We start from the raw sequence: 25,720 nt of genomic DNA on the forward strand, positions 1-25,720 counted from the left end.
CCTATTTAATTTGAAGTAGGATCACAGGAATTGGTAATAGAGTGTGGGGTGGGGTTAGGTCAGGAGGCAATGAAGTAGTGGGAGGAACACAGGACAATTCCTAGATTTCTAACTTGGATTACAGAGTGAATGGTGATGTGAGTTTGGTTTTGTATTCTTTCTTTATGAGGGCCTGTGGGCCATTCAGGTGGAGATACTCCCTTGTCTCAACAAATTTCTCTTTTGGGTCCCAGTTTAAATATAATTTTCTTACCCTTCTGGTATGCTAATTTTATTAGTCCCCCATCTTACACTGCCAAAGCATCTTTTACTCCTTTGTGGCCCTGATCACGGATGTAATAATAATTTACTCAGTGTCTTTCTTCCACTATCACACCATAAGCTCTGTGATGTTGGAGACCAGGGTCCATGTCTGTTTGTCCCCATCACTGTCTACCCAGCAGCTCACAGTTCCTGAGTGAAGGAACAAATGTCTTACAGGTGAGTGATCTGGGAGAAGTCTGGGTTAGAAAGGTGCTTGTGGAAATCATCAGCATAGTTAAGTCTGAGGAGTAAGTCCGAGGAGTAAATTGAATCTCCAAATAAAAGGTTTAGAAATAACTAAGGTCCTGATGGAACTCTGAACTACACCAGTATTTAAAAAGCTGTCAAAAAAAAAAAAAAGGTGCCTCCAAGAGTGACTGAGAAGGAGCAGCAGTAATTAGAATGACAGAAATGGTCAGAAGACAACCAGCAGTGATTCTGATGAGTGCAGAGAGTTAAGGAAATTAAGTAGGGCAGATTACCAAGAACGCTAGACTGAAGAGTATGGGTTTGATCTCTTAAGCGTAGGAAAGGACTGAATTTTTTTCAAAATAGCACTGTTAGGAATTGAATTGTGTCTCCCAAAACGACATGTTCAAGTCCTAACCTCTGGTTCTGTGACTCTGAACTTATTTGTAAATAAGATGTCTAAAGATGTTACTAGTTAGACTGAAGTCAGTATGACTGGAGACCTGGGTTCCTTATAAGGAGAGGAAATTTGGAGGCAGAGAGACAGATGTATAGACAGGGAAATGGCCATGTGGAGGAGGCAGAGATTGAATAATGTCTCCACAAGCCAAGGAACACCATGGATTGCCGGCACCAGAAGGCAACAGAGAGGCATGGAATGGATTCACCTCCAAGAAGCATGGCCTTGCTGACACCTTGATTTCAGACTTCTAGCCTCAGGGACTGTGATAAATAAATGGCTGTTGTTTAAGCCAGTTAGTCTGTGGTGCTTTGTTACAGCAGATCCAGCAAACCAAGACAGGCACTGTCACCAACTTCCAAGCCACAGGCACCAACAATCTTCTCAGGTTTGACTTTTCCTCTCCTTCATCTGCTCTGGTCATTGTTTATTCACGTAAAGGATGGGAGTGGGAAAAAAGGGAACAGCATTTCAGACAGGGGAACGGCATGTATAGAAAGCCTAGACTTGAGGTGCTAAAAATAGTCTAACATGGCTGGAACAGACTTGGAGAGGAAACATGGCTGGAAGGGTTGGCTTAGGCAGAGCTTAGAGGACTTGAAACGTATTTCGATGTTTGGACTTTCCACTGAAAACGGTGGGTGCCATTACAGGATTTTCAGCAGACTTGTATTTCAGTAAGATTACTAGCTGGAGTACAAAGTGTGTATAACAGATGCCCCACTTGCTTTGGGGTTTCTAAATAAATAAAAATAGTGGGAGGAAGATAGAAAGGTGGATAAAAATGGGAATTAAATGTAAGTTTACATACTGATTGTTGCTACTCCCCTCTTCCCCCTGACGTCTTTCTCCCCAGATCCTAGAATACTTGGAGCCATTGCTTGCCTCCAAGCAGGAGTCCTCTCTGATGAAGCTGATCAGATAAGTTTGCCTTTGTAAAGTTGACAGACAGGGAACACCTGGTAAAGCGGTTGGTTGTTTTTTGATTAAAGACAATGGCAAAGAACCTCATCCCAAGGATGTCGCTGGAGGTGGATTGGGATGATGGAGGAGTTGGCAAGAGGCTGGTTCCTTATCTTCAACAGTGAGAAGGCAACAGCCAATGCTTACAACAGAAATGCCCAGAAGTAGGAATATTTGCATGCTGTTTTGAGTTTGAAACACACAACACAGAAAATGCAACTGAAAGTGATTGCTGATTTTTATTTGATTTGTCTGTTTATTTATTTAATTTTCTTACCTGTCCATACATTGGATAAAGGGAATGTCAGTCACTAGGTTTTCACAAGCATGTGGTCAGACCTTAAACGCTGTATATTATACAATTATCTTCAATAATCAAAGCTGTTGGAGTTCAGTTCAGTAGTTTCAGGTATTTCCTTTTAGCCACTCCAATACACACACAAAAAACTGATGAGAGATATCTATATACTGCATAAGAATAAATTCCAAAATGATCTCTCAACTCTCTTTGAAATCTCTCAGCTACTGAAACTTTTATTTTGTTTCATTTCTCTTCCCCCTTTTGGTCAAGGTTTCCCAATCCCATATTCCAAGGGCCAGGCTCATCCCCTGGAGTCATGTCCCACATTGCCAGGGAGATTTATACCCGGGGAGTCATGTCCCATGTAGGAGGGAGAACAGTGAATTTGCCTGCGTAGTTGGCTTAGAGAGAGAAAGGCCACATCTGAGCAACAAGAGGTTCTCTGGGGTGACTCTTAGGCATAATAATAAGTAGGGCTTAGTTTCTCCTTTGTAGGAAAAAGTTTCATACGGGGAGGCCCCAAGATCAAGGGCCTGGCCCATTAACTTGAAAGTCCCCAATGACTGCACAAATATCAGGTCTTCCTCAGTTGGGGAAGTTTAATGTCTCAAGGGGACTTGGCAAATACTTTTTAATCTTCTGCCCAGATTACTCTGGGATATATCAGGGCATCTCACTAACCTGTACAAACCAACAAGATCTCACTCCCTATTCATATTTCCATGTAATGATGGTGTTTGAATATACCATCATTACATGACCATACAAGTTAAATTAGATACTATGTTACTGAAAATGCAAATTTCACACCAAATAAACATCTCTTCCTTTGGTCTCACACAGAAGTTGAAGTTTTAATATACAGTCAATATCATCCTTTACCCTTTAGTCCAATTTACCTCAGTCCTAACCAGATCAGCTTCATTAGTTCTAATTGAAGTCAGTCACTTTTTCAGTGTTTTTAACAGTTGCTGTATGGGGTAATGCTGACTGTCCTAGCTGCAGAACTCTTGCTCTGACTCTCAGGGGACACGCAGATACCTGAAATTCCAGAGAACTGATTGCTTTTGATGAATGAGGGGAGTTGGGGGACGACAGTTTTTTTGTTGTCTGTTTATACAAACCTTGTAGAATTATTTGCCTCTTTAAATACTATCATATATTTATGATTTTAAAAAATACGTAAGGGAGTGATCAAAGAAGAATTTGGGAGATGGGTTAGGAGGCTATGGCAATTTTTAAAGAGCTGTTAGTGGAAGTGGGAAGACAGAAGAGTAGACAGATTTGAGAGATGTTTTAATATTTTTCTGTATTCTCCCTTTTAAAAGCCCCCTACCCTAAATGCCCTTTCTTCTGTTCTTCCTGCAATTGCCAGGACCCCAGCTCTTGTCACCCCACACCAATCACCCCCAACATCTAACAGAATCACCTTACAAGAGGCTGATGAAGTGCTGAGTGGGCAGGAGCATAAGGATATGGGCGATGGGGTGCAGACACCCTGCAGGGAACTGGTAAGATCTGGGCTAAAGTGAGAGGAGCAGCCTAAATGTAAACTCTGAGAGCCAAAGACAACGCAAGATGGGGCAAGATAAACTTTGGAACTATTAGGTTTCTTTGCTTATACCCTTTTCTTCTGGATCAATTTTTAAGTTTCATTTATTCATCTTGAAGAAATAATGCACAGGCATTGCACAAAATTCAGGTCTAAAGTGGTACACGGGAAACGCAATCCACTCCCTGCACGCATGCAAGTTGCTCCTTTGCCCAGAGGCCACTACTCTCTGCTTTTTCATACCTCCTTCCAGGAAGTTCAGTCTGCATTAAATTTTCAGTGTAAAAAGCCTCATCATTAGATAAATGTCTCATGTTTAAAAGATATGCACACCTGCCTGATTGAGATGAGGGAGACTGCAGGCCTCTGGCTTCTATCTCAGGGAAGGGGTAACAAACCCCATTATCTCTTGTTCAAGTTTGTCCTAAAGGCCTATCAGCAGTAAATTTTTATCAAGGTCAAAAACTGGCAGCCCTCAGGAAGTGTTTGAGCCTCTGAAGTATTGTGTGGCTGGTACTGCCTCTTTCTTTCTTTTTTGGAATTTTAGGATGGGTCATCAACTCTCTAGGGTCTAAACTTCCATAGTTCTTAGTCCTTTCAATGAACACCTTTATGTTACCTGCCTGTCCTTTTCCCATGTCTGAGTTTTCTTCCTGTTTATATGACCACTTAATCAATGATTCATCCACAAAAGGGACAATATGCCACCATTAAAAGTGATGACAGAAGTATATTTAACAGTCTGGGACTACGCAAAACCAAAACTTTGGCAAACCAAAACAAACCTTTAGGACCTTTGGGGACAAGGAGGGAAAAAGGCTCATTTATTCCCAATGTTCGTACTTTATTATATAAGCAATGCAGGTTTAACAACCCGGGACTACGCTGATATATTGTTCAATAGAAAAAGAGGTTGCAAAACAATATGATCCCATAAGCCCCTATTCACTGAACTGACTATATATATGTGTGTATGTTTATTAAAGAGAAAAAAACAATAAAGAATCCATATCGAAGGGCTAATGGTGGTTGTGTAAGTAAGGCTATGCATTCTATTTTTATTTTATGTGTAAGTTCCAATTTTTCTACAACAAGCCTGCACTGTTTACATAATAAAATAATATGAAGTTGGAAAGAAATGAGCCTGTTTCCCTCCTTGTCCCCATAGGTCCTAAAGGTTTGTTTTGATTTTGCTTAATTTTTACTCTTTTGTATGCCACATCACATTGAAAATAAAGACTTTGTGACTTTTTTTTGGTGAGGGAAGGTGCATAAGCCGGGAATTGAACCCGGGTCTCTTGTATGGCAGGTGAGACGTCGACCACTGAAAGACCTTGTAACTTTTGAAAAAGAAAAAGCAGTTAGCTAGCAGAGGGGATTTTAAAAGTTAGGCCTGAGTGGTGCACTGATGGCTCAGTGGCAGAATTCTTACCTGCTATGCTGGAAACCTGGGTTCAATTCCCAGAGCTGGCCCAGGCCAAAAAATAAAAAGTTGGGCTAAGGGTTCCTCGCCAACGGCCCCGAAATGCTACCACCAGGTGGCAGCCTATTTTCTTTAGTCAGCTGGCCTTATATTCCATCCAGGCCTTTGTCTGGGGGCAAGCATGACCGAGAAGGCTTGATGTGCCAAGCTGGACTCCTCTGGGACTCTCCAAGCTCATCCATTCAACTCTTCTTTTTCCTATATTCTATTCGCCAGAGCCAAGACTCTGGCCCATTGAGGGTGAAAGTCACCTTGGGCCCACCCTGGCCCCCAAGAGCAACATTCACTGGGCAGAACATTCCAGAAGGGACTTTACCTGGCTGAAGCTACCACCTCATCAATTTCGCTACCCAACACCTCGACAGGACATAATAATTATCATTTATTTTTCATGCTCCACAAAGAGGTACAAAGCCTTTTCTTCACCCTCCTTCCTCCAGGAAAGCCTCTGGCTGTGGAGATAGTTCCTGCGGAGTGCTTGAACTGCTGGGGAAGATGAAGTTCAAATAGAAGACAATCCCCAAGGGATGGTGTCACTTCCCTGCCAACTTCCTCATCGCCTCCCCTTTGAAACAGAAGGAGTGCCAGCCCTCAACTTCGGTCAGATCTTGGGCTCCTAGGGCCTTGTATAAGTTCATGGCTCTCTGGTTCCAGTCTAGAACTGCCAGGCGGAAGTGGGAGCAGCCCTTATCGAGGCCCACCTGTGGGAGAAGACATCACTCACTTGCCTGGGATCAAAAAGGAAAATGCATTCTCACTTCCATTCCACAGGATGCCCCCCACCCCCACCCTACCCCACCCCAGCCAGACCCTCACTGCCCTCCTCACCTCAGCCACCTTTTTGATTATTTTAGAACCAATCCCCTGACCTGTTGTGGGGAGAAAGAGCCGAAAAATTGAGTTGAAGGTAATCAGAAAAGGCCGTCGGCTGGAATTAGGGGGCAGGTTATGCAGTGGATTATTTTGCTCCCACCCCAGCCTCAGCCCCTGCCCAGTACCCCGATATTCTGGCTTCACATAGATGTCTTCCAGATACACACTGCGTCCCTTCCATGTGCTGTAGATGAAGTAGTACAGCCCAAAGCCCACTAAGGGCCCTGAGAAAGACAGAAAGGGGTGAGGCCTCCAAAAGGCTGGGGGAAAGAGCACTGAGGCTGCCTGAGGCAGGTGCCCTTACCTCGTGGCTCAGCGTGGGCTGGAAGACTCTCTGCCACCAAACAGTGATAGAAAGGATTCTCTCCAAAGCCATCTGCTCTCAGGGCTGCGGAAATTGGAGTTGTGGGAAAGAGGACCTCAGTGCAGTTCACCGCCTGACGAAACCGTCCCGCGCTTTCTCCCCAGCCTCCTTCGAGACTCTGGGGCCCCACCTTCTTCGCTGATCTTCACCTGATCCGAGAGTTTCTCGAACTCGGCTAGTTCCTGCGGGGTGGGGACCGAGGCTAGTTAGAGCACACCACGGCTTCCGGAGCAGGACCTCGAGGCGCGCCCCTCCCCTCTCTCCACCTTTCCCCCTCGCCGTCCCTCCCGCCGCCGCTCTGCGTCCCGCAGGGACCCCGGCTTCCGGCCCGCAGCCTTCACCCGAATAAGCCCCAGGATGTCTCCACAGTCTCCCTCCTCGGCCTCTCGGATCCGCACGGAAGCCATCCCGGTCCCGTCGCCCAGGACCAAAGTCCAGACCCACAGCTCCGTGCCGCAGGCCCGGGCGCAGGGCAACTGGGATCCTCTTAAGAACTCACAAGCTGAGCTCTCGAAAGGCCGAGGGGAGCGCGGGGGGTGGGGGGTGGGAAGCCCCGCGAGGGCTGGGAAGGCGGGGCCGGGCTCCCGGGGTTGGGAAGGGGCCGAGGGGAGAGGTCGGCCGTGGCGGCCGGGGCCGGGGGGGCAGCCCCGAGGTTCCTCCCCCTGCAGGCGTGCACCCGCCAGCCAATCGGCTTGCAGACTAGGCTCTTCCCTGCTCCCTGGCCCTGCCCCAGACGGCCGGGTCTCGTGACTGGGCCCGCCCGCAGGGGTCAAGGCTGGAGCATCCGAGCCTTCCCGGCTCTTGCTGTTATCTGTGTCCCGGGCTCCATCGGAGCAGCTCAGCTGTTCAAACATCACCCTCGGCTCTTCTTTAGTTGCAGTTTACAGTGGGCACCTCCTTTACCTTCATCCCCACCCACCCGTTCATTCAAGCCCACTCTGACCCCGGTGAACCCCAAGACCCCAGCTCTGAAGGCAGTTTCCTCCAGCTTTGGGTGGTCCAGAGCATCCCCTCTCTCGGGATAATTTGCATTTTAAAATGGGGCAGGGAGAAGGGAGGATGTTGGGGGGGGGGGGGGCGATGGGAGGGTACTTAGTGTCAACGGAATCCTCCCTGGTGATAACTACCTCCCTTTGAAGCAAGCTTTGGGCCTGGGAAAATTCCGAGGGAGTAGCTCAGATCAGATACCGTGAAACTAACGGGTCGGTATTATTTCCCCCATTTCACAGATAAAGACGCTGCCGGGCAAAAGGGGACGGATTTTTTCAAGGTCACACAGCTAGATATTTGGAATTCAGTCCTGTCTCAGCTCTTACCCTGCTGGAGGATGTTACTTGGAGAGCAGGACAGACTGTTTCGGGACCCCAGGCCGGAGGAGGCAGGACCCCCCACCCCTGAGGAGGGCAGAAGGCTCTGAGGAGCTAGGTCAGTTTGTAGAGGAGGGGAGGGGAAGTTTCCTCTACCAGCTCATACACACTTTCTCTGGCGTGGGGGATGGTTTTGGAGGAACTGTGTCCTTTCTCCCATTTGTCCCCAAAGGGCCAGTTGGGTCAGTGCCCCTGTTTCCTACCCCCCTTCTTCCCGCCCCCCCCGGGCAACCTTTAACCCTCCACCACCCCTGTGCAGGCTGTCTGCTCCCAAGCCTTCTCCCCAGACTTGTGTGAGCCGCAGAGAGGAAAGCAGTTGACTATGGAGACCAGAGGACCCTTGGCCATGTCCCAATGTCTGCTGCTGCTGCTGCTGCTGTTACTGCCTTACACCTACCAGGGACTGGCTCCAGGACATTTTCTCCCCACCCAGGTGCAGGGGGCGGGGACAGGGCACTCAGGCTATGTGTGTGTTTAAATGAGCGACACTTGGGCTCTGCCATCCTGCCTTCTCTCCTTCTCTGGCCCTATAGCAGTTCCTCTCCTACCTAACTCTGACATGTCCTTGTTCCAGCTTTTTTTCTCTTTCTGTTAGAGGCCCCAGGACCCTCCTGAACTGCATCTCATTAATGGCACAGGACAAGAGCCTGTCACCATCATGATCTTTGACATCAACAAAATCATAAAGTATGAGTTGACACCTCCCTTTGACCTAGTTCCCTGATCCTCCCCTCTCTCCATCAGCTCTTCTTTCCCTGTCTCCTGGCCCTTCTTTCTTTCTCCCTGAACTCCCCAACACCCAGCCTCACATTTACTCTCCAGGGCACACCCCATACGTAGTCTCTCTTCTATGTCCTTCCAGAACCTCCTCCTCCTTTGAGCTTCGAACCTGGGATCCAGAGGGAGTGATTTTTTATGGGGATACCAACCCTATAGATGACTGGTTTGTGCTGGCACTTCGGGATGGCAGGCCCGAGATCCAACTGCACAATCCCTGGGCCCAGCTTACCGTAGGTGCTGGGCCCCGGCTGGATGATGGGACATGGCATCAGGTAAGCTAGTAGTGAGGGCAGGGGTGTCTGGAGCTGGTCTGACCAGGGGAACAGAACCAAGTTAAAGTGTCTGTTCTTTGCATGATACTAGGCTATCTAGGAAGAAAGGGGCTGGAGCCAAAGGGCCTGTGATTCTGCTTCTGTCCTCCTTCCTACAGGTGGAAGTGAAGATCCATGGGGACTCAGTGCTTCTGAGGGTGGATGGGGAGGAGGTGCTGTGCCTGAGACAGGTCTATAAGACCGTAACCAACAAACCCAAACCCATCATGAGGATTGCACTGGGGGGGCTGCTGTTCCCCTCTTCCAACCTCCGGCTGCCGGTAACTGCATCACCGGGATGGGCAATGGAGGGAGGGAAAATCTTGGCTTTGCAGACCCCGTGGGGGTCCAGGTCCAGGCTTTTGCGGAGAAGGGATGGGATGAGAGCTGGGGGTGCGGAGAGACTGAATGCTTGTGTTTCTGAGGGCAGTATGCTGAGGGTGGGGAGGCTGGGGCTGGGGCTCAGAGGCTCAGATGCCAGCATCCCTGGATCTTCTCCCTGTCTCACCCCCCCAGCTGGTCCCAGCTCTGGATGGCTGCCTACGCCAGGATGCCTGGCTGGACCGATGGGCCCAGACCTCAGCTTCTACCCAAACTGGTCTCAGAAGCTGTGCTGTAGAGTCTCAGTCTGGGATCTTCTTCCCTCCAGGGACTCATGCACAGTTCAGCCTCCAAGGTACAGGCTCTATTCCCTTCATGTCCTGCTCAGCCCTCCTCTGTCTCCCTCCACCACTGGCCTCCTCCTTCCATGGAGCCCCCGCCTTGAGGCCTCAGGAGGATCATTTCTTCCCCCAGATCTCCCCCAGCCTCAGGCAGAATCCTGGGCCTTCTCTCTGGACCTGGGGCTCCAGCTGGCTGCCGGCACTGGCCAGCTCCTTGCCCTTGGAACCCCAGAGAACCCTTCTTGGCTCAGTCTCCACCTCCAGGATCAAGTAAGAGGGGGGCACTCCATTCATTAGACCCTGCACATGGGGGCTGGGAGAGGGGCTCCAAAATTTGACAATTAGGAGGGCTTAAGGTTGGCACCCTTGGGGCAGAGACACATCTCAAAACTCCAAATGACTTTGACTTAGATATCATATTTGTTTGGGGTGAGTTTGTTTTATAGAGGGCAAGCCAGGGAAATTAAGGTAGTGGGAATGGCCAGTAGATGGAGGGTGTGGCTAAGAGGCTGAATTAAGGCAGCTAGGGGTGGGGACCTCAAGGAATGGCTGAGGCTCCTTCTTCCCTTGCTCATGTCCCTCTCCCCCACTCTCTGCAGAAGGTGGTACTGTCTTCTGGGCCTGGCCCAGGGCTGGACCTGCCCCTGGTCTTGGGGCTCCCTCTCCAGCTGAAGCTGGATATGTCCAGAGTGGTCCTGAGCCAGGGGCCACAAAACCAGTTCCTTGCTATGTCTCCCAAGGACTCTGGCCCCCTCCTCAGTCTCTGGGCCCAGCCTCAGGGGCGCCTCTTCCTAGGGGCTGCACCAGGTAAGAGAGGAGAATGATTGAGTTTCTCCCCACACCATGGGAACTGTTTAGGGGAGGGGAGAGAGTGGTAAGGGGCACCTCTGGAGGGAAAGGAAACCTCCGGGAGAGGAAAGGAAAAGTCCGCAGAAGAGGGAAGAGGAGGGGGTCATGGAAGGAAGATGTTGAAAGCTTAGGTGAGGAGGACTGGAAAGTTGGAGAGAAGATCTGGGGCTGGCTTGACCCACCTCCATCCCGCCCCCTCTAGGAGAGGCCTCTTCTGCTTCCTTTTGCGTGGACGGCCTTTGGGCTCAAGGCCAGAAGCTGGACATGGACCGGGCTCTAAGCAGAAGCCAGGACATCTGGACTCACAGCTGTCCCCGGACCTTAGGCAACAGCACTGACACCTCCCATTAAATCCCCACTAAGAACCCACTTTGAACGTCACCCGTTCCTTTATTCAACAAATATTTAGTGTGCACCTGCAATGTACCAGGCCCTGTGTCAAGCTTTGGGTTATATTGACAAACAGAAAGAACCTGGATTCCTGCCCCCTGGGTGCTCGCGGTTCCATGGGGGAGGAAGGCATCCATGGAAGACTGACAAATAAGCATATAGTTGGAAATTGGTGAGTGCAATAAAGGATCAGTCAGGGAACAGGGAGTGTGAAAGCTTGGCGAACAGGAGGCCATAACCTAGTCTGGGTGTCGGAGAAGCTTCCCCGAGGCGGTGGTTCTTAGGCTGAGATCCCAACAGCAGCGCATATGGGCACACACTCACCAGACACAGGCCACTTTCTGGGAGTCTGGAGCCCACCTCCTCTTTCTTCTTTGAGCTTCCTCCCTCTGAGGCTGGTCAGGAAGAAAGGGAAACGATGGAATTTCGTTTGAATCTCAGTCATGGTGCTCCTTGGGGCTGGTGGTTGCGGTCCAGAGAAGGAGCAGCAGGGGGCGTAAGAGGGTCACGGAGAGATGGGGGCAGGGGTTCCAGGAAAAGGGGGTGGAGGCATCAGGGAGAAAGAAAAAGGGAGGGTAGCAGAGGGAGGAAGCTGCCTCTGTCTCTCTTAGTCTCGGTCCACTTGCCGCATTCCCAGACGAATTTGTCTCTACTCCATTAAACAAGAACTGGCTTGTGTTGGTTCCAGCTGGGAAGAACGGATTCAAGAGTATCTCTTCCTAAAGGATATGGGGGCCCAGCCCTCAGCCCCTGTTCCCCAGGAGATTCCTAGTGACCCAGCCCCTCCCGGAAGAGCCCTCTTGCCTCAGCCCCCAGCCCCTAGCCCCCGGGGACCCAAGCCTCTTCCAACCCTTAGCCCCCAGCTCCCAGTCTTTAGCCCTCTTGGGAATCCTGGTGTCCCAGCCCAAAGCTCCCAGCCCCCTAGGGCACCCTGAGGTTCCAGTCCTCAGCCCCCACTTCTCATTTGTCACTGGTAACCCATCCCCCAGTCCCCAGACCCCATGAGAATCCCAGTGTCCCAGCCTCACAGCGATTAGGAGGATCTGCCTACTAGTTACCAGGCAACAGGGTGAGTCACTCATTGGACCTCTGTCCCCTTCTGCAGGGATCAGCAGGAGCAAAATGACCCCAAGGTAAGGAGGCTGCTGGAGAGTCTCTGGTGTGAAAGACAAGTCCCAGGCCCCTCCTTATACCCTCCAGATCTAGTATGCAAGGCCTACTACACCTGCCTCCACCAGCCAGCTGTGTTTCCCAAGAGAGTCCTCAGCCTGGCCAGGGAGCCCAAATCCGGCTCTGGTTCCTGATCCTTGCTCGGAGTCAGCTTGGCAGCCTGGATATCTCCATTCCATCAGTGTTTACTGGGCATCTACTACATAGCAGGCAGTGTTTAGACTTTGGGGAAAAGGACAGGTATATCCTTGCTTTTATGGAGCTCACGATACAGTGGAGTGGGATGGAGGTGGGGGACAACCAGCCAGGAACAAGAAAACAAAAACTTCAGCTTGAGGTTAGGGCTAGAAAGGGAATAAAATTCTGTAATATACAATTGGGGGGCGGGGGGGACTGGCGTAGTCAGAGAAGGCTTCTCAGAGGAAGGGCCATTGGAGCAGAGACCTGACTAATGAAAGGAAGGCAGTGGGTGTGAGTAATGGGGGAGGTTAAAGACCCAGATACACTTGGATACCCTCAGAATACCAAGGGCCTATTCTTAGGGGCAACTTCCTGACCTTACTATCCCTGAGGAATCTCTCAGGGGCTGGTTTTTCTCTTCTCCCTGCCCCCTCGCCAGGGCACTCTGCCTCCAATCTCTCTTTCTCCAGCCTGCCCTAGATTCCGAGATGTCTGATTATTATCCAAAGCTGTCTACACTCTTTCATTAAGGCTGACTTTGCCTTAACACAGACTTTACCAGGCCCCAGCCAAGGGCTCCTATGATGCCTGCCCAGGGTTCCCTCCCTTCTCTATTACCACCCCCCCCCCCCCACACACACACATTTTCCAGAGCTTGGCAGCACACCCTGCAGCCTCCAAACCTGGTCTTGTCACTCATTCCACCCTAATCATTGCCCTTTTCTCTCTCTCCATCTTTTTCTTTGTTTTTTTCATTGAGCATTTATTGGTTGCTGACCGTATTCCAATCCCTGTGTCAGGCAGTCCACAGGGACTCTAAAGATAATTAAGACTTGGTCCCTGCCCTGGAAAACTAGGGTTATGGGAGGGAGATAAACAGGTGAAATGCTTTAACAGAGATAACCATGAAGTACCAAGATCATCAGGATGGGGCAAGTCATTAGATGTGTGAATGTGAACAAATGATCTTAACTCTCAGTTTCTCCATCTGCAAAATGAGGAAGTTACCTTCTCCATAGGGTTGTTATGAGGCGTTGATGAAGTCATGCATGCAAAATGGCTAGCACGAGAATAATGCCTGACATAGAAAGTACTCATAGAACAGAAGTACTTCTTCTTATTAGCATCATGGATGGTTCTTGAAATGTCAAGTCTGAGCCTGAGTTCTTGAAATATAAGCCCGGGCCTGCCAGGTACAAAAGAAGAGGAAGGGCATTTGGTTGGCTGAGTGAGCCATGGGCAGGATGAGATGGAATGCGAGCAGACTGGGGAGGCTTCTTGGCCACGTGGTGAGATGCCACATACATCCCGCAGAAAAGTTTGGATTGTTCTGGCCGAGTGCAGGAACACTGATGTCTCTGAGCTCTCTTCTTTCCTTGTTCTTCCTCTGCAAAGCCCCATCTTGCCAAAAACCCAGACAGCTAAGTCCCTGGGATTGTGTGGATTTGGTGGGGGGACAAGAAGGAGCACAGACCCCATGAGCATCTCTGGATATGAGAGAGGGGAAATGGGGACTCTGGTGCCTTTCCTCTTTTCTGGAGATGCTGGAGGGAGGGCAGCCTTCCTGGACAACATTAGAGGGCTATAATGGTCCTTTGTCACTCCAAACCCACCACAGATTTCTCTGGATCTCCTCTTTCTTAGCTTATTTTCCTCTGAATACCAATGCTGTATTTAGTAGAGGGTCTTCTCCACCCCACGTCCTAGACTCCTCATCCTAACCTACAGGAGAAGATAGCAAGGAAAGCATCTTACCTGTGATGACTTGGAACTGGGCACCCAGAAAAACATGGTGTTAGGCTTAATCCATTCCTGTAGGTGTGACCCCTTGTAGATAGAACCTTTTGTAGAAGTTACTTCAGTTAAGGTGTGACCAGGCTGAAGAAGGATGGGGCTTAATCCTATGACTGGAGGCCTTAAGGAGAAGGCCTTAGAGGAAAGAGTAGTAAGAAACTAGAAGTAAGTAAGACCCAGAGAAGCCAAGAGAGGCTGCCATGTGCCTTGCCATGTGAAAGAGAAGCCGAAGATGAAGGATCACTAGCAGCCAGCCCCAGAAAATCTGTCTTCTGTCTTTGGACTTCTCCCAGCCTTAAAACTGTGAGCCTTAAAACCTGTTAAGTCAGCTCATTGCATGATATTCATTTTAGCAGGCAGGAGAGTAAAACATCACCCTTATCCCATATTCCCCCCAACCCCCTACAATACATAGAAGACTTCCATTCTTTCCTTTTTACGTGAGCCTGAGGTACAGGGCAGAGGTTGAGCCAGGAGTCTGGAGACCACCCCGAGCTTAGGTCTCCCAGGTTGTGCCCCTTGAGGGTACAGTCAACGTCTCATCCCTCTAGATGAAGTGTGCTCATTGCTTTGCTCCTTGCCTGATGAGGAAAGGGAAACTCCCTTCCCTGCAGTTTCTTGCAGGAGACAGTCCATGTTTCAACCAGATTCAGCTACCAGGCTCTGTGGACTTGCTTCTGCATGGAGGACATATAAACAGTAGGAGACAAAGGCCTGCTCTCAAAGAGCTTACACTCTGGTTGAAGAATAAGACACATCCCAGAGCTTTCAACCCGTTTACTCAAGTCAAAATCTCAGACACCGACTTTGATGCCTATCTTTCTCTCATTCCTTTATAAAACACTCCACCATACTTCCAAAATGGATCCTGAACACATCTTCTTGTCTCTCTCTTCAAGCCTACTTCTCTGGTCCAAGGCATCTATATTTTCTGCCAGGTGGTCTCCCGGCATCCCATAATCCATTCTGCACATAGCAGCCAGGGGGATTTTCATTAAATTTAATCATGTCACTACTCTGCTTAAAACCCTAGAATTGCTTCCAGGATGGTTCGACTGAGAGCCATATGACTCCCTCTGACCTACAAGGACCCATGTGACTTGGCCTCTGCCTGCCTTTTGGATCTCACACTGCATGAATCTCCCCTTCCCTCTTGAAAGCTAGCTTATTGTACTTGCACTACCCTCTTCCTGGAAAGCTCTTTCCTTATCTCCCCATGGCTCCTTTTGGTCATTTAGATCTCAAGCTAAAAGGTACCTCCTCAGTAAGTCCATCTCTGATCACTCAGGCACTCCCTATGACATCACTGTTTTATTTTTGGATATATTAGCATTTTTTGGTATGGTTTTTTGTTTGTTTGTTTGCCTACTGGAATGAGTGCCACCCAAGCACAGGGAGGAGACTCGTGCCTGGCTCTAAGCAAATGCCCATTAGACAGGCACTGAATGAATGAACAGGAGTTTGGGCTGGACTCTGAAGGGCGGGCAGTCTTCAGGACAAAGGAATGAAATGGACAAAGGTGTGAAGTCAAAAGTGAGCATAGCCTGTCCCGGGGCTGGTCGGGACTAGTGGGAAATGAGGCTGGAGACACAGGCTGGGTCTAACCTGAACTTTAGACTGAAGAATCTGGACTCCACCCTGCGGGGTAACAGGAAGCCACTAAAGACCTTTGAGCTGAGGAGTGGCCTAATTAAAGCTGTATTTAGAGAAGATTAATCCAGAGCTGGCCACAGAATGGGCTGAAGCAGAGCTAGCTGCCTAATTTGCAGACCCCAGTGCAAAATGTAAATGTGGGGCCCTTGTTCAAGAAGCAGGAAAAAAAGTGCCATGATGGGTCTACAATATAAAATGTTTTCTTTTCCTCTACCTCCTTCTCTTGAGTTGTCATGGTGTTTTTTATTTACTGCTTAATGTCATTCTAAGTAAAGAAAAATTAACAGTTTTTTTTCTACCTTCAGCTTACAGATGAGTAAGGAAGGACTGAAAGGAAAGGGAACTATGGGTTTCCCTATATTTCCCTTTCCTTCTATGTCATTCTTTCCAGCCTAAATTGTTGGCTAATCCAGGGAAGTTACATGACAAAGAGAAGATATAATACAGTGCTTTGATCATCCGAGTTTCTTAGAACATGGGTGCCTTCTTTCTGTGTTTGAAGAAAGTTCTGGTAAGTGCCCCAAGTTATTCAGTGGTAGCCATAACCCACCTTACCTTGTACTCACTCTGAGTCTCGCTGAACTCCCATGCATCGTGGGCCTCCCAGAATTCTGTTCATGGAGCACCGCAAATGCTACATGTGAATAGGAAGACATCTGGCTCATGTTTCTTCTGCTCGTATGCACGCTCCATTGTCCTTTCAGGCTTCCCTTACAAAACACAAGTTCAAAAATAAAATTAAGATTCTCAAGAAGGCCAAGCAGAGCATTAATCCAAATACATGGCAACTCTGAGCCCTGGTCACAGGTCCACGAAGTTGGGCCTGGATGAGAGGGAGAGTTTGAGAACTAACGTGACATTCTAGATGTGAGCCGTTGAGAACTTTCGCCGAGAATTCGCAGAGACAGTTGTAAAAAAAGAAAGCCTGGGCAGGCCACGGTGGCTCAGCAGGTAGAGTTTTCGCCTGCCATGCCGGAGACCTGGGTTCGATTCCCGGTGCCTGCCCATGCAAATAAATAAATAAATAAATAAATAAATAAATAAATAAGCCTCTCCAAGGAAAGGTGGCACAATTGCAGGGAGGTTAAAAGAGATAGAAAGAATGGTTCTTGATACACGAAGTTCTTAAAAGTAGAGACTCTTGTAGTCCTTCCTAGGCTATGCATCTTGAGTCCTGGCAGAGCTGCAGCCTTGGCCTGGAACTGCCCAGGCTTTCTAGCTGGTACTGGACGAATGTCAGTTGATCCAAACAGGCAAGTGAGGAGGACAGTTGGGATGTGAGGATCAGTGGGGAGGTCGAACACCTAAGTGGACTTGGCTGCAGGGCTCCTGGGGCAGTGCTGGAGGCTGGGCATGCGGGGTTGTCAGAGTTTCACCCAGTGAAGCCCGGCAAGCCTGGTCTCCGGGGTGAGCAGGGCCGGGTCCTGCGTGCAGAGAACCCAGTGGAGTGGTGCAGGGGCTGCGGCCCTAGAGAGGGAGGTGTTGGGGGTACTCGTAACAGCTCCCACCACGGGAATTTCCCCCTGTGGTGGCCTCTCACCCTCTCAGGGATTCATCTCCATGTGGCCTGCTCTAGGTGGTTCCATCCAATAACGACCTGGCTGGCTTTTTTGATCTCTGGCTGTTCCCTGCCCTATCTCTCGCCTCCTCTATGTGCGGATTCTGTGTCTCAATCTCTTTCTAACTGCCTGCCTGGGGCTCCCACCTCTGACAATATACCCGCTTTCCTCTCTGTGAGTCTCTTTGGGATTCTCCTTCCGCGCATCCCGCACGGACACGCCCTCTACCCCCTCCTCCCATCCCGAGGCCGTCCCGTATCTCGGGGTGGGGTTAGGGGAGAGACCGCCTTGCCCCGAAGAGGCGGCAGGGGGCGGGCCCAAGCCTCTCTCCATATCTGCATATGCATGAGGTCGCCCGGGCCAGCGGCGAGGAGGCGGGGCTTCTGGGGGTGGGAAGGGGGCGGGCGCCCCTAGAGTCGCTGATTATAAAGACCGTGCGCCGGGGCGGGCAGCCCCGCACTGCTGAGGAGCGGAGCCTCTGCCTGGGGGACCCCCACCCTTGGCAATCCCCCAACTGCGCTTCCCGCCCCTCCCCCGCGGCCGAGCCACCACTGGTGCTGCGGGCTCCCCTCGCCCGAGAAGCCGTGAGTGGTCACCGATCCCGCTCCACAGTGTCGTTGCATCTCGGATTTCGGGGCGGTCCCCTCCCCCACCTTCCCCGCCTCTTTGCACCCCGCTTTTTCTGCATTTCACTCGGGTTTTGTAGCCGTCTATTTTTGCACATCTTTTCGTTTTGCCTCTAGGCGGTTTGGGGGTGAAGCTGCATTCGTCGCCTATCCCCTTTTTATCTTCCCCTGCTGTGAGCCCCCTTCTTCATCGCAGTCGGGGGGCCTAGGGTCGGTGCATCCTCCGCCGCGCTGCCAGCACCCCGCAGCGCTTGCCTGTGCACCCACCCGGGAATTTGCGGCGGCTGCATTTCTGAGAGGGGTCTCCCTCGCCCCCCGTCACCTTTGCACCTCGCGCGTTCTGGTGCGTGGGGGGCTTCGGCGCGCGGCGTCCGGTTTCTCCGCAGCCCCCCGCCCAGCGCCGGGAGTCGCCCCACTCGGCCAAGATGGTCATCCAGAAAGAGAAGAAGAGCTGCGGGCAGGTGGTTGAGGAGTGGAAGGAGTTCGTGTGGAACCCGAGGACGCACCAGTTCATGGGCCGCACGGGGACCAGCTGGGGTAAGCGGGGCGGCCGCGCGAGGGGCGGGGGGGACCGTCGGGCGAAGCCTCGGGGGATGCAGGGTCCCGGCGGCGCGGCCCCAGCTCCCCTCCCGGGTCCCCGGCGTCCGGCCCTCCTGCCGTGTTCTGGGCTGGTGGGGGGTGAGGGGATGGCCGAATCTCCGATCTAATCTCCCCGGCTGGCCGCTGCGGAGGCGGAGAAAGTAGGTCACGGCCGGCTGCTCGCCCCCCGCGGAGCCCCCTCGGGCGGGGGGTCGCGGGCTCTGCGCTTGTGTCCGCGCCGCGGCGCTCGTGCTCCCTCTCCGGGCCTGTGCGCTCCACACGGTCGCCCGCCCTGCAAAGAGCACCCCTTCCCTCCCTGGGGCGCTCTCTAGCTCACCAACCCCATTTTTAGCTCATGCCCACCCCCTGGACCTGGAAACTTCACCAGGGGGCGAGTCTTGGAGAGGTGGGGTGTGTGGTGGTGGTGGTGGGGGGCGGTTTGTTCCCAGCAGAAGTTGTCTGTATCCCACCGCCGAGCGTCTGGAGCCTTCTGTGGTTCTTGCGGGTGAGGGTCTGTTGGGGAGGGGAGGCACCGTGAGGTTTCTGTGCTGCTCAGATGTCTGCGGTGGAGGAGTGGTCACTGGTGGTGAGATGTGCACATCATCTGCTGGGGTGTGTCTGTGGAGTTGGGGCTGCGCCACCGCTCCTCACCTATACCATGGCCAGGCTCAGAGGCTGTGGAGCCACTCATGTGTGGTCGGGGGTCTTGTGATGGGCCTGGGTGCAGTGAGGGGTGGGATTCTTCCAAAGGGCTTGTCAAGCTGGGAAATTGAAGCACAGGGGACACTGTATGACAGAACTTACAATTCATCCAACACTGGTTGCACACTGTCCCCATCAACCTACCCACCAAGGGGACCCATGAGGTGGTGCCACTGCAGTCCTTTCCAGAAACTCCAAGTCCAGTTCACTAATGCTTGGGGCAATCTGGGGAGGCTTCCTGATGGAAGTGTCTTCTGAGATGATAGCATGGAGTCTGGGGTGCTGGAACTAGTAGGCTCTTTCACTAGGCTGAATGATGATGCCAAAGACATCACCAAAGGCCTAACCTCTGTGGGGAAGGCCTGTGGGAGAGTCTGTCCTTATACTCCCTGCCTCTACCCCAGGGGATGGGGCGACTGTGGAAGTTACTAGACAGCAGTGGCCGACAGATTTTGTAATTAGGCTGGAGGGTTAGGTCCTTTGTTCCAGGAGGTGTGTTCAGGGTGTGGCTCCTGTGGGGTGCTTAGTGGTCAGAGGGCGGCACTGTGATGATTTCACTCTTTTGAGTGTGGCTGCTGTGGGGTGGTGGTCCATACCAGGCTAAAAAGTCAGTGTGGTAGGACATTTTTAAGCACACGTATCAATCCAGGGATAACAGATGCTGTGCCTATTTCAGGACCATGGATGCTTGAGAAGTTGGAAATGTGATCCAAGGCAAAGTTTCTGTGGCCTATACTTGGGGCTGTCCCAGCAACGGGAATTTAGGTCTCCTGTGGCCTTTGGAAAGTCCTGCCTCACTGTGCCCTAGGACCAGGAGGGGGCTGGGAGTCATGGCTGGAAGCCAGACACAACTGCGTGTTTCCAGCTTGTCTCATTTTACTCCCAGGGGGCAGCTTTGAGACGTCCCCGTGGCTCTGGGACCCGTCCCAGTGCAGATCTTGAGCGCGTAGAGGGGTGGGTGGAGATAGTGGAAGTCATAGTGGGAGACTTGGAACCTCCTGACCCTATCTCCTCCTCCTTCTCCATCGTAGCTTTCATCCTCCTCTTCTACCTCGTCTTCTATGGTTTCCTCACAGCCATGTTCACACTCACCATGTGGGTGATGCTGCAGACGGTCTCTGACCACACCCCCAAGTATCAGGACCGGCTGGCCACTCCCGGTGAGCGATGAGATTCCTCCTAGCACCCCTCTACCACCTGTGTACCTCCAAGCTTCCGAAAGGAGCTCCCAGGCTGAGAACACCCTGGTAGGGGAGTTTGATTCTGGTCATCTAATCATGCTGTGCTGGGAAGTCCTTCTTGAGGGCTGCCTTCCTTCCCACTTCCTGCAGCTGGAAGCTGTGTGATCCGGGGATGTGGCAGATATTCCCAGACCTTCTTCCCCTAAAGAGGAACTCAGATCCTCACCTCACCCCTCACCCTGATGTGCCCTATGTTTGTCTTCTTTCTTCTCTGTGTGGTCCCTCACTCCTCTGCCCGTCGGCCATAGGCTTGATGATTCGCCCCAAGACTGAGAACCTTGATGTCATTGTCAACGTCAGTGACACTGAAAGTTGGGACCAGCATGTTCAGAAGCTCAACAAGTTCTTGGAGCGTGAGTGTGGGGCCCGTTGTGTCCAGGATCTGGGACAGGGGATTGGGACCCTGGAAGCAGAACATTAGGGCCCTGACTCTTTCCCACCTCTGTAGCTTATAATGACTCCATCCAAGCCCAGAAGAATGATGTCTGCCGTCCTGGGCGCTATTATGAACAGCCAGATAATGGAGTCCTCAACTACCCCAAACGCGCCTGCCAATTCAACCGCACCCAACTGGGGGACTGCTCCGGCATTGGGGACCCCACTCACTATGGTTACAGCACTGGGCATCCTTGTGTCTTCATCAAGATGAACCGGGTACTGATGAGTTTGGTCTCCAGGGAGAATGGACGAGGGAGATGGGGCCACCATCTCTGCTGACAGTTGCTTCCTTTCACTGGGACAAGTGGGGGCTAGAGAACCTTTTAGGATGCTTGAGTAGCTGAGAGAACAGGAGAGGTGGGTCATTGGAGGGTGAGACCCATAGCTGGAATTCCCATGTCACTGACAACTTCTTTCTCTAATCCTCACTGTCCTCCCTCTTCACTCCAGGTCATCAACTTCTATGCAGGAGCAAACCAGAGCATGAATGTTACCTGTGCAGGGAAGGTGAGTTGTGGGGCCTTGTACACCTGTCCATGCATCTGTTCCTCATGGTTTCCATGTAATTCACTCATCTCATCTCTCCCTGTCTTCTTTGCTCCCAGAGGCCCCACCACTATAGGGACAAGGGGGTAAGAGTGGGCCCCATTATGGCTTGGTCTCCAAGGTTCTCCCACCCCTCCTGCTTCTCTCTAGGATGCAGAAGGTTGCTCTGGTGTGGATCCAAAGCCCTGGCCTCTGGCTTCTCTCACCCATCCACCTTCTTTCTTCCCTGATTATCCATGTCTTTTGCTCTCCCTTCCATGTCTTCCCTGCTCCCCAGTTCTCTGTAGGTGTCTGGTAACTGCTGATCTGTTGGGGGGACCACTAAGTTGTCTTAGGAACCTTGCTCTCCCGCCTCCGTTCTCTGTAGGAACCGCTGCCCCTTTCCATTCACACCCCCTCCTTGCTTCCTACTGAGCCCTTACTCATTTATCTGTTTTCTCTTGGCTGTGCTCCAGAAACCAATTCCCGAGGATGGGGTAAGAACTCAGGGTGGGAGTGGAGTAGGAGGCTTTAGTGTCATTAGCATCCTTTAGGAGTTCCCAGTCTGATGAGTGTTAGGACAAACCCCTCCTGCGTAAGTGCAAACACGCGCTCAGACTCATGGCTCCAGGGAAATAGATTTGCGATGGGAATAGTCTGGGGCAAAGGAAGAACAAAGGAAAGAAGGAAAGTGTGGGAACCCTGGAGCATCCACGTTCCTGCCGACCCTAACACGTTCTCTCTGTTAACCACCCTCTCCCCAGCGAGACGAAGATGCTGAGAACCTCGGCAACTTCGTTATGTTCCCTGCCAATGGCAACATTGACCTCATGTACTTCCCTTACTACGGCAAAAAGTTCCACGTAAGTGCCATGGGAGGCTGGGGTGTCCGTTTGTGAAGACAGCGGGGTTCTTGGTTGGAGAGGGTGGGGTGCTGTGGGCCTGGACCCTCACTCTTCCCTGCTGGCCCAGGTGAACTACACGCAGCCCCTGGTGGCCGTGAAGTTCCTGAACGTGACCCCCAACGTGGAGGTAAACGTGGAATGCCGCGTCAACGCAGTCAACATCGCCACCGACGACGAGCGAGACAAGTTCGCTGGCCGCGTGGCCTTCAAACTCCGCATCAACAAAACCTGAGGCCCCTTCCTCCCGCCCCTACCTCCTTCCCGTGGATGCTTCTGGAATGTCCCTGAACCCTGCCTGATCCCTCCCTCACCCACCCCAAAGGTATTTTTTATAACAGAGCTATGACCTGTCTGAGCCTCACACCCTTTCCCTTTACTTCACAACCCAACCTGGTGTCCCACGGCGATTTCTTGGCTACGTACATTTGCCACCGTCTTCTCCCAGCTCTGGCTCCTTCAGACAGGGAGCATGTTGGCTGCCAAGATGGCCACAGAGGAGGTGGAGCCTTCCTGCTTCGGGTTTAGCTGTGACTGGATGTCCCCACAGCTACCCACCTCTCCTGTCTTCCTGTCCCCAGAGAGCTATAGTAAATGCCCACGCTGTCCTGTCTTATCTTATCCCTCAGCTTCCCAGAGACGAATGTGGCACCCCATTCATCCCTTCCTATGCTTTGGCATCTGTCCCCTTTCTCTACCCTGCCCCCCAGCCCCCCAACTTTCTCCTTCATCTACGCAAGAACCATCTTGGTGACTTTCGATTTCTCTGGCTCCTCTGGCAGGGCTTTCACCGCCTCCGCCCCCTCCCCATTCTCTTCTCTGAATGGAAACCATTTTTAATGGAGGACATGGGAGTGGTGGGGCCTTTTCCCTACATCTTGGCACATGCCACTTCTCGCCCTGCGGTGACCGTGTGAGCTGGGAAATTAGGTTTCCTCCCAGAGGAGGGAATGGAAGAGAAGGCTGCGTCGATTCCTGAACATTCTCCAGTGCCCCCCCCCCCCCCAGCCAACGCCTTCCCCAGCCCTCCCATCACCCAGACAGCCTCTACTCTAGAGCATGGAGCTGACCTAGACTGAATATCCACTTTGTTTTTACTGATGGCTCCCTCCCCCTACTGGCTTTCCCAGAATATCCTTCAAGTTCCACTTCCCAGGGTGCCCAGGGGGGAGGGGCAGCCGATCTGGCTCGGTCCCCAGCGGCCACCTTGGAAACATCAGCTGGCTACGGGACTCTTCCACCTCCATCCCCGGGGTCCAGCTCTGTCCCCCGCTGTCCTCTCCCTGGTTTTCCTTAGCACGTTACCACTAATCACTTACTCCTCCCCTGTCCTCTGCATGTCAGCTGGAAACTTTCCAATGGCCCCCTCCATCTAGACTCTAAATATTTTGGCTCCTTTCTCCTTCCTTCAGACCTATTAACTTTTTTTTTTAACCCCCCAAATGCCCATAGAATGTTAAATGAGGGGCCCCCTACTCTGAATATTCTTTAGTGATAGAGGCATTTTAACTCTTTCTCCTCCACTTTCCCTTCACTTCCTCACCCTCTTTCACCTCCCTGTTGGTTTTTAATGCCTCAGCTTCCATACCCTTCCTTCCCTTTTCCCCTTGCTGGATCTTTCTCTTCCCTCCTGGTCCCCATGTTTCCCTGCTCCCCTCCCTTCTCCCAGTGGTCTCTGTCTCTGCAGTTATTTAATGCCTGTGTCAGATCTACCGTAAAAAAGAGGATAAAGGATAATAAAATGAGAGCAATTATATATATAAATATATATCATACACAGAGTCCTGCGTGTGGGTTGTTCCTTTCTGAGTATTTAGAAGAGTACCAGGAAGGGGAGGAAGGGGGGAAGAATTGGGGGGTTACCCAGCCTTGGGGGGCCGCTCCCGACCTCTGACCTCTTCCCTTGGGTGTCCAGGTACCCACGTCTTAACACTCATTCACCTTTACCAATGGGATGCACACTATCTTGGGAACACTCAATGTGAGAGGGGCAGGAGGCCTACACCCATTTGTTTATCGAAACTTAAAATGCCTACTATGTGCATTCCAGGCACCATGAGGACACACTTAGGAAAGAGGCAGAGTTCCTGCCCTCAAGGGGTGAAGAGCACACGAGAAAACTCTCTTTCGAGGTAGACCTACACGTGCTGCAAGGAAGGGGAGAAAGCTGTGGATGACAAAATTGAGAGCGGTCAACCACCTCCCGTTGAGGGGCTCGAAGGGAAGGCTTTTTAGAGGAGTCGGCATTCAAGCCTGGGTTTAAAGGATGGGGTGGTCTGGGGAGAGAAGAAGTTCTGAAATGCCTAAAGAAAGATGTGACACGTTGATGGAAGAAACAGGTCACAAAGAAATTTGAACTGTATGATCTTAATCTTGTGTAAAGAGATACATACACACACGCACACGCATATAAGCATAGAAAAGATGATGGGTGGGAGAGGGGATGGATTTATAGCTAATCTTTATATTCTTCTTGGGATTTATTTATATATATCAAATTTTTTGGCAATGAGTTAGTCTTAGTATTTGTCTTGAAAAGGAGCTTTATTGCATATGCCTAAACATGCACAATTTTATTATCTATGTACACATGACCCCCTCATACACATAAGGATCAGTGATTTTTGGTCACTGTTATACCAAAATTGAATCACAGCGTACACACTTTTGTGTATCTTGCTTTTTTCCACTCTATTTCTTATGTCAATGCCTCACCTGGTATCGTTCTAATTCATTTTGTAATGGCTGCATAATATTCATTTTTCTATTGGGTTCTTATCCCCTTATTGATAGAGCCCTTGAACTATGGTAGACATTAGCTGTCTTTTTTGCATTGCAAAATTTCTCTCAATCCATTGGTTCCTTCTTAACTTTGTGGTTTAAAAAGTTTGTGGTTTCCATACAGTCAAATATGCTTAATTATTTTGTAACTTATGGGTTTCAGTCTTAATTAGGAAGGTCTTCCCGGTCACTAGAGGATACTCATATTTTATAGATTTTTTTTTTTTAGGGAGTGGGGCAGGATTTTAATTTCATTAATAATAGCGTTTACATTGACTTTAATTCATCCGGTTTCTTTTTGTGTACATAGTGTAAATGAGAAGTCCTATTTTATTGATATTTCCAGTTGTGCCACCTTCATTTATTTAAAAAAAAAAATCCCTAAATGTATTCTTGTTGAATTGAAAATGCCAACTTTTACCATATAATAAATTCTCTTTTATGCTGAGATCTGTTTCTGGATTCATTACTTGCTTCCCCTGTCTTTTCTACCACTCTACTCCAAAAATCATATTGTGCTCAGATTCCAGTAGGTTTTTTTTTTTGGCATGGGCAGGCTCCCAGGTCTCTGGCATGACAAGCGAAAATTCTACCACTGAGACACAATTGCCCAGCCCTAGATTCTTGTAGTTTTTATAGTATATTCTCTTTCTTTCTAAGTTTTCAATTATGCTAATAGACCAGGCAAACACATAGAATGACGCCGACAGTATGACAAGAACA

At 50.7% G+C, this 25,720-nt stretch overlaps 3 protein-coding genes across 6 annotated transcripts; 2 read left to right on the top strand and 1 right to left on the bottom strand.

Annotated features, from left to right (window-relative positions):
* Positions 1-5,611: 5,611 nt before the first annotated feature.
* On the bottom strand, positions 5,612-7,156 carry SAT2 (spermidine/spermine N1-acetyltransferase family member 2). 2 transcript variants are annotated; one of them, XM_077165859.1, is made up of 6 exons: positions 6,830-7,156; positions 6,619-6,670; positions 6,429-6,512; positions 6,250-6,348; positions 6,080-6,120; positions 5,612-5,952 (listed from the first exon to the last, which is right to left on the bottom strand). In XM_077165859.1, exons 1-6 carry the CDS (start codon positions 6,893-6,895, stop codon positions 5,785-5,787), a joined length of 510 nt encoding a protein of 169 aa, XP_077021974.1. In that variant the 5' UTR covers positions 6,896-7,156; the 3' UTR covers positions 5,612-5,784. The 2 variants fall into 2 exon arrangements, with proteins under 2 accessions (XP_077021974.1, XP_077021975.1); XM_077165860.1 differs by lacking the exon at positions 6,250-6,348 and having other exon boundaries at positions 6,830-7,153.
* A 457-nt stretch (positions 7,157-7,613) lies between these two features.
* SHBG (sex hormone binding globulin) lies at positions 7,614-10,826 on the top strand. Of its 2 annotated transcripts, none has more exons than XM_077165857.1 (9): positions 7,614-7,913; positions 8,115-8,288; positions 8,451-8,542; positions 8,718-8,907; positions 9,066-9,227; positions 9,463-9,622; positions 9,742-9,878; positions 10,208-10,415; positions 10,660-10,826. In XM_077165857.1, the coding sequence occupies exons 2-9, from the start codon at positions 8,178-8,180 to the stop codon at positions 10,806-10,808; spliced, it is 1,209 nt and encodes a 402-aa protein (XP_077021972.1). In that variant the 5' UTR covers positions 7,614-7,913; positions 8,115-8,177; the 3' UTR covers positions 10,809-10,826. The 2 variants fall into 2 exon arrangements, with proteins under 2 accessions (XP_077021972.1, XP_077021973.1); XM_077165858.1 differs by having other exon boundaries at positions 7,615-7,913; positions 10,349-10,415.
* Positions 10,827-17,658: 6,832 nt separating this feature from the next.
* On the top strand, positions 17,659-25,426 carry ATP1B2 (ATPase Na+/K+ transporting subunit beta 2). Of its 2 annotated transcripts, XR_013177868.1 has the most exons (8): positions 17,659-18,366; positions 20,142-20,270; positions 20,600-20,704; positions 20,800-21,005; positions 21,240-21,296; positions 22,079-22,177; positions 22,287-22,541; positions 24,267-25,426. XR_013177868.1 is itself a non-coding variant. In XM_077165861.1 (7 exons), exons 1-7 carry the CDS (start codon positions 18,255-18,257, stop codon positions 22,449-22,451), a joined length of 873 nt encoding a protein of 290 aa, XP_077021976.1. In that variant the 5' UTR covers positions 17,659-18,254; the 3' UTR covers positions 22,452-23,998. The 2 variants fall into 2 exon arrangements, 1 of the variants encoding a protein (XP_077021976.1); XM_077165861.1 differs by lacking the exon at positions 24,267-25,426 and having other exon boundaries at positions 22,287-23,998.
* Positions 25,427-25,720: the final 294 nt, after the last annotated feature.

The sequence above is a fragment of the Tamandua tetradactyla genome, chromosome 6, assembly GCF_023851605.1.
Source record: "Tamandua tetradactyla isolate mTamTet1 chromosome 6, mTamTet1.pri, whole genome shotgun sequence".
NCBI classification, from domain to species: domain Eukaryota; kingdom Metazoa; phylum Chordata; class Mammalia; order Pilosa; family Myrmecophagidae; genus Tamandua; species Tamandua tetradactyla.